Source organism: Strigops habroptila, chromosome 2, assembly GCF_004027225.2.
Source record: "Strigops habroptila isolate Jane chromosome 2, bStrHab1.2.pri, whole genome shotgun sequence".
NCBI lineage: Eukaryota > Metazoa > Chordata > Aves > Psittaciformes > Psittacidae > Strigops > Strigops habroptila.
The window spans coordinates 112,436,576-112,444,616 of record NC_044278.2 but is presented as its reverse complement, the minus strand read 5'-3'; the positions used below and the strand labels follow the sequence as shown (position 1 = coordinate 112,444,616).

The following is an 8,041-nucleotide window of genomic DNA, read 5'->3' as shown; positions in this document are numbered from 1 at the left end:
AAGCTTTGTAAAGCATATAAGGAATGGTGCAGAACTGATATTACTGCTGAACTGCTGTAGTGGTTGCACTGCATTCAGTAATCTGTGTTTTCATAGGTCTCATGCTCTCCCCAGGGATGATTATGCTAAAACTCCAGCTGTTGTAATGGGAACAGGTTTGCTCAACTGTTTTTTAATCAAGAATACCCAATCTATTAAACATTAATTTGTCTCCTTTGTGGTGAGCAAAGTATGTGACTTGAGAATGCCATAAATGTTTGAGAGTGACTTATAGTCCTGCTTTTGGGTGGGGTACAAGGGGCATCCCAAAGCAAACACTGCTGGGGCCCAAGGTGCCCCGTGGTCACCACCACAAGATCGTACTCCATCAGCACACACCTTTAATCACTGCAGACTTCAAGCTCACACATTCTCCTTGCACAGAGTGCATCTTTATGACTCTGAGGACTTTAAATTATTCATTGCTGGAAAAGCAAAGGGAAAAGCGATGCTGTTTGTGCCATAGTCTAATTGCTAAATGCACTGTGTGCTTTCAAACGAGGCCCCACATTTAAGCCCGATTCTCTTCTAGTGCAACCACCAGTGAACCCATCTGTTTCTCCATCTGCTGCAGGGGGATGAGGTTGCTGGTTCCCCCCATGATGTTGCAAACATCCCACTTGCGGGGAAGGAGGTTTCTCTGAAACAAGACTGTAGCCAGGTAGGAAACAGCAACAATTGTCCCCAAGGTGAGAAGCATGGTGAATGTTTTAAAGGGGAAGAGCTGACTGTAGGTCCCATTCACCAGGGCACAGGCTGGGTAGCAGATGATGGGGTGGATGCTCAGGGCAGGCTCCCCTGCCAGCAGCCTCAGGAGGAGCCCAACCAAGAAGCCAGCAGCAGAGCCATAGGTGTTGGTCCTGGGAATGAAGAGGGCACAGCAGAGCTGGGGGAAGAGCAGGGCATACACCAGCTCCCCGCTGAGGAACCAGAGGTCGTAGACAGAGCTGGAGTAAAAAGCTAGACCTGCAGCCCCAGCCCCAAATGCCAGCATGGAAGTTCTCATGGCCCATAAGACCTCCGTGTCTGTAGCCTGTAAAACAAAGATTGTAATGTTACAGACACGGCGTTTACTGGTGGGGTAACTAGCACAGCTCCGGGCTCATTCTCACCAAGCCCTTGCTGCTTTCATTCAGCACTTGCCACCAGCAGCCACCCAAAGAAGCCACCCTGGAGACAAGGCTGCCCTTTGTAATTTCAAGGATCATGTTTTTATGCTGTCTCCATGAATATCCTAGCCCAAATTTTGTACCAGTCTTTTATAAAGAGCAAAGCTCACCAGTGTGGGTGTTTGTATCCCTACCATGGATATGAACGCCCCTGACCTATGTTTGAAGTGCTGGCTCCAGTACTCGTTTCAGCGGCTCAAATTGCAGACCACACAGACTGGATTTATAATACTCTCGTAACAAGGCATCATTCCCGACACCAAACCTACTGAATGCTGTAACCAAGTACCTTTTTCCTCAGGATTTTTCTGTAGATATTGTGAGCAAACATGGAGCTGGCAGAGAGAAGAGCAGAATCTGCAGAAGACATTGCAGCAGCAGCGATGGCTCCCAAACCCACAATGGAGATGTATGCTGGGCAGAGATAGTGTAAAACAAGTGGCAGTACCATCGCTGATTCCCCTCTCTCAAGTGGACTTGGAAGACCATAGCTTGTCTGGTTCCAGTCTGTAAAACAGAACAAGGAAAACACAACAAATCCTTCATGGACATTTCTGCTGCCTTTCCACAGGGACCAGTCACTGCAGGGCTAAGGACTGAGACCCACTTGGTATTTTTAGGACTTGGATCAATTTTTTGGATTTTCTTATGATCTCCTGTGATTCCCCTTAGCATGCTGCAGCTCTCATTAGATCAAAGATTTTCTTTTTCCCCAGTAGCATCTATACAAATAGCTATGCTTCGTGTATTTCCAGAACTGGGACAGTTAAAGGTCAACCTGCTAGATCGTGCTCATGAGGAGAAGGGAGTTTCGCTCTAATGCCCTAAGTGATCGTGCGTTAATGAGTTCAACTGATTTCTTTACATATTCAGTGACCTGGCTGCTCTTTAACCCTTGCTCCCAGCTAACACAGGACTGATTCCCTGGGTGAAGGCTGTGGATTCACAGGACTGAACTTCTTGATTCCTTCAAACAGGTTTTCTTCAGAACCTTACTAACAGTCTGTAGTAATAATGCTGGATCTTACATCCAGAAGGAATTAACAGAAGCAAGCATAAGATTTCTCGGAAAATAGGATTATACAGGGATTTACAGGGTCTGCTTTCATCTTTCCTCAACTCAAGGTCCATGAAAAGCCATTTCATCATAATGAAATAGCTTTAAACAGGTCTTGAGGCTTTTTAAATGTCTCTAAGCAGTTGTGCACTGAACCTCAGAGGGCTCCACATTCCTGGTACAGATCATCTAGCTTGGTGGCCAGGGCTACGCTTTTAGGTACACAAGACTAGTCAATTTGAAGTCTAAATCAAGACTTCTTTGGATCCTGTTTCAATCACCTTTCACAAAAACATGTTCATTATTCAGAGACAAACAATTAGTTTACCTGTTGATGCTGCAACTGCACCAATGAGCACAGAGGGGATGGCCATTGAAAAGCACCCAAGTCCAGAGAGGTAGGAGATGAGTTCTGCCTGTCCTGGTGAGGCAGTGGAGAGCACTCTTTGGAAGTAAGTTTGCCATGGGATGCTCCCAAGCACCTGAAACATTCAGATGTTACCAGTGGTACCCACCAGACTGCTGGTTGCTGTAGGGCATCATCCATCCATTCAGATAGATGATAATCTTTACTGTTATAAAACTCTCATTTAAAATGCATAAATGTTGCCCAGCTTTAATTACCAAGGATGATATTTCTGACAGTTGAGGATGTCCTTTTCCTTTGTTTCCATTGTGCTGGATGTGAAATTTTGATCAAAACATGTTAATGTTTTGGCATGCTGAGAAAGCTAAAGAACAGGTTGCTTGGCATAGTGAAACAGGCACAGACGAAGGAAAAGAGAAGTTTTTGTAAAAAATCCACCCACGCTCAGCTAGAACATAGTCTAAGATTAAAAATAAAATCAACATTTTCACATTCTTAGCAGGCAAATTTCATCAGAGAAAATCTGAAGAGTCTGTCCTCACCAAATAAGCTCAAACTTCTGTGTGTCCCTGTTACCAGTCTAGCAAGAGCATAACAACCTCCTGTAGTCTTGGCTATACTGGTAGCTCAAAATGTGAGTTGTGCAATGGAGCCAATGGCACCGTGCCTGCTGATGACCTGCAGTCATGTCATTTTAGGGTTTTTTTTTTGTTTCGAATAGAGGGGATTTTACATAATTATGTTAAAAGCACACTACTGAGGCTGCAAGACCAACCTCTCAAAAGGCCTCATCTAGGTGCCAGGAGTGGAACCAGCTGCCTGGATGGTCTTACTCAAGAGGTACATTCCTTCCCATGGGTAAAGGAGTGTCCCTACTGGGTAAACAAGTGTCCCTACTGCTTCTTTCTTTCCCTTCCCTGAGCCCTGGATCTCCTCAGTCCATTCAGTGTGGTGCAGAGTGGAAGAGCAAAGGTTTTGCACATCATCCTGCCAACTGTGCAATGTAGGGCTCCTGGCTGGAAGAACAACAAGTTTTCCAGACAGAAAGTCCTGACACAATCCCTTCTCCCAACCACCTTTCCAAGAAATGCTCCATACCAGGTAGAAGAAGTCATCCAGCCACCTTCCAAGGTACTGTTTTTCTATCTTCCCAATCCAAGGGTCTTGGTAAGACTGATGAGTTGCAGTGTAATAAATACTTTCTGTTGCAGAGTTCATCAGGGCAAAGGGGATACAGACCCACTAGGATAGAAATGGAAATAGTTGACCATTTCCCCTCTTCTTGGACAATGTATTTAGATATTGAAATTATGGTAAATGTGGAACATAAAGTTACATAAGGTTAAATCCAGACTAAGAGTTTCCCTTTCTCCCCCTTCCTTACTCTAAATCTACATGTTTCTGGTTCACAGCATCATCAAGAACATGACTCTTTTGGTCAATTGGTGCCTTCAGTAGATAGATCCTTTTCCTTTCCAGCCATGATTGCTTTGCACAGGTTCTGCAGAACTTACTTGTGAGCAGCCATGTCTGCCCAGCAAGGCCAATAGCTTGTGTGAGCACTGCCTGAAATTCATAAGGGCTGTAAGATGTTTCAGGAGACCTGTTCTCCTGAAGAGGAACTGTAGGGCAAGGACCAGTATTGGAGTTTGTTTTGGCCTGAGACACACTCAAAAGAAGTGCAGGTTTTCTTTGCCTTAGTTAGGAATATGGTTACTAAGAAATGCACAGGACTTGCCAGGCTGAGGGCAATGAAAACCAGCTGGATGACATCTGTGTATGCAACCGAGTAGAGGCCTCCCAGTAGAGTGTAGAGTATGACAGTGCATGCTGAGACGACGATAGCCAAAGAGCTGCCAATACTCAAGATGACCCTCATTGTTGCTCCTGCAGACAAGGACAGCAGTCAGACATTTTAAGACAGATTTCATATGTGCAGAATATGGAATAAATAAGAATATGTTGTCCCCTTGATGCCAGCACACCACAATGAATGAGAAGTGCATGGTCTACAGAGAGTGGGCAGAGTGAAGACTCAGGAGAGCCCATGTTGCCTTTCTGCTCTTATGCTACCTTGCTGAATGGCCTTTGCCAAGGCATTTCACCCTTTTGCACCTGTTCTCCCACAGGCAAGAGGAAGGTTCTAACTCGTATTACCAGAACTCTCTACTATAATATCATTTGTTTTAAACCTAAAAACACATTTTCCCCAAATGAGAAATGCTTGTGTTCCTCTCACAAAAGGAGACAGGAAGCACACATTTCCACAGTTTCCTCCAACACAATTCCCGAATGTGTGTTATACTCTGCTAGTTGTGTCACATGCCTTTAACAAATACAACAGAAAAGTAGGCATTTACCCAGGGATGCCAGGATAGCTGCAAACCAGAACACCTCTCCTAGCAGTGGTGGAATGAAGAGTAAGCTTCCCATCACGTTCCCATAAGTTTCTTGAAGGGGATCCATCACTGTCACATAATTCTTGGATCTCATTGGATTTGCAAAGAAGAAACCACCTGTCAGAAGTGATGACATTTTGGTAGAATTTTGCATATACTGTGGTATTTGACTATCAGACCTGTATAGTGATGTGGTTATTTGTGCATAATGGATCCTAGAGAATGATGCAGCCAACCAGACACGAGGACCTCAATTTACTTGCCTAAATGTGGGGCTTCATCCATCTGAGAGGTCCCAGGTTCTAAAAGACATCTGCTTACAGCTGGCAGATATGAGTCTCCCCTTTTGGCAGACATACCTATTTCCAGAGTGGCTATTGGAGGCCAGATAAGACCCCGTAGGGCACCCCAAATGGCATAAGATACCTGTGAGACTGTAATAGGAATTCAGCTTAAAGGACAACCACATGTAGTCTCCTTTCCATCTTCAATGACCTACCAGCCTGAGACACAATGTTTTCTGAAATGTTTCCTGTGGAAAATGTCAGTAGACAGAATGAGGCACCGAAGACTCCTGTTTGGTTAAAAAAGAATCAAACATTTGTCCTTGACCATGTGGTGCAACCTGCTGATATACGTTCCTTTTCTGGTTATATTTTCATTTTGGTGGCTTCATTGTCTCTTCCCAGAACAATATTGTTTTAATCTGCGTGTTGAGCTGAGTCCCACCCTCCTTCATCTAAATATTAGACTTCAGATGTACAGCTGTCTCATTAAAACCAAAGAATACGTATTGTGCCTAACCCTGAAGCCAACAGGACTGCTTGTCTGGGCACTACTGACCTGAGTAAAGATTGCAGGATCAGACCTGCACTCCCCAATTTCATTAGTAAGAATTACTCACATAAGAAATGCTGGCAGTTTATTTCCAAGCCTGATTCATATTCACGTCAGTTGGACTCTTTTCTCTGACTTGAGAATAAAGGTTATTGTTCCTTTAGAAATTCCTGTGTAAGGTCTGCACAGTTCTTGCTTTAATCATCCCTTGTCCCTAAAGAGTTATGGTATAACTCAGTGGAAGAAACTGTGGTTTTGGCAAGACAGCTGAACCTCAGCGTGAGTCCATTAATTCTTGGAGTTAGATATGGTGACTTAGGTGTAGCACACTGCAAACCTAGCTCAGTTTCAACCAAATAATGACCAGCTGTAAAGTGGGATAAGCTGGTCATCCTGAGATGAGACTGCTTAAAAGAATGCATTTTAGTGGAAAGATCAAGACAGTATTATTTCATCACACAGAAATTTTGAAGAAAAATTAAAACTATACCAACACTCTCAATAGTGAGTATGAGTAAGAGACCATGATAAAAAAACAATATGCACACAGCCACATGCTTCTAAAGTCCTCAGATAAGATTTTTGTCCTATAAATTGCTCCAAGCAGTCAATACTCTACACTAGCTCCAAGCTACCCTAATTTCTTAGGTTTCAGTTTAGAGGACAGCATTATAAATGCTTATTCTGGATCTATGGGACACTGAAGAAACAAAATCACCTTTAAAATCTACTCTGTACTCTGTGACACATCTTAATATACTCATATGATTACTTTTTTTAAAGCTTATGTGTCCTTATTATGTGAATTATTTACCAATAACAAGGGAGAAGGCAAATCCCACGGGTGCCTGGACCCACAATAGTCCTTTTGAAGGCAGGTAGACAATTTCAGCTGTGCCATTGATATAGGCTCCTCCAACCCAGGTGGCTGTAAACATGCAAGATGGAAAAGTAAGGATAGCAATACATATTCTCAATTAGTCTTGTAGAACACTTTGAGACCTTATAAACCTTTTTATCATACAAATATTTAATCACACTTTCATTTTCTTTACAAAGTTCTCTCCCATAGTGAGATATGGTACAGGTAACAGTACCAAGCAGGCAATACTCTACACTAGCTCTGGTACAGCTGCTGGGTACAGGTAACAGTATTAGAATTGCAGCCTAAATAGTTTCCCAGGTTCAAGAATGAATATCAATGAGTGCATGGAAAAGCTCAGTGTTTCAACATTTAGAGGCAATCTGAATATACTAATTTCATTTTCTCAGTGGAAGACTTCTGCTAGAGCCAGCAGAATTGCCTCTGTTATTCTGTAATGACTGAAAGACCATCCTTCATGAGCATCACTGACACAACCTAAGAAAATAGACATTAGGAAAAAAGATGCAAGCAGACATTGCAGTCAGAATCCACACCTGTAACAAGGCTTAAGTGCCTTTGCCAGGCAAATACCACTCAGGGAAACCTTCACAAACAAGGGTCAGAGAAGCTAATTTCAGATGATGCCAGGCAGCAAGGAGAGAAAAGGGAAGTGGAGGGCAGCATTTAGTGGGGAAACATTTTCCCTTTAGAAGACAGCCCAATGCAGCAATTTATTCCACACAGAGCTGGATTGTTCCAAGAGTAAAATTATTCAGTCATGCTGGATAACAAAAACTGGTTAAGATTAAGACCACAGCCCTCCTTAATGAAAAGTGTCATATTCTTCAGTCGCTCTTAAATTAAACTCTTTAACACTTAACTAAACTCTGAAATTAATCTCTTTAATTTAAAAGAATCTACATAAACATTAAGTTCTGCTCAGTGTGAAGAAGTTTAGAAGAATCCATCCCTAAAAATGATTCATGAAACCATACTCCTTTAAAGCCACACTTAGGTAAAATCTGCCCTGACATTAAAGGAGTTCACTTGCTTTGAAAGCAAAGTCCCCCAGATCTATTTAATGCACATCTTTTAAAAAGAATTTTTGAAAGTCTTTTAAGAAAACTTACCTGTTGCAGTAAACAATCCAATGAAAAAGTTTATATTCCTACCTCCAACTATGGCCATTTCACTTGGATTTCTATTCTGCTGATCCCTTTTACTTTTCCAAGAAGCCCAAATTCCAATAGCTAAAGTTAACATAAAAAACATACTCAAAGATACTAAGCCTGGTATATTTAGAGCCAT

At 42.6% G+C, this 8,041-nt stretch overlaps 1 protein-coding gene across 1 annotated transcript; it reads right to left on the bottom strand.

Annotated features, from left to right (window-relative positions):
- Positions 1-550: 550 nt before the first annotated feature.
- On the bottom strand, positions 551-8,041 carry LOC115604459 (high affinity choline transporter 1-like). The gene is made up of 8 exons (XM_030477583.1): positions 7,864-8,041; positions 6,683-6,796; positions 4,993-5,148; positions 4,371-4,519; positions 3,731-3,874; positions 2,594-2,747; positions 1,498-1,715; positions 551-1,072 (listed from the first exon to the last, which is right to left on the bottom strand). The coding sequence occupies exons 1-8, from the start codon at positions 8,039-8,041 to the stop codon at positions 551-553; spliced, it is 1,635 nt and encodes a 544-aa protein (XP_030333443.1).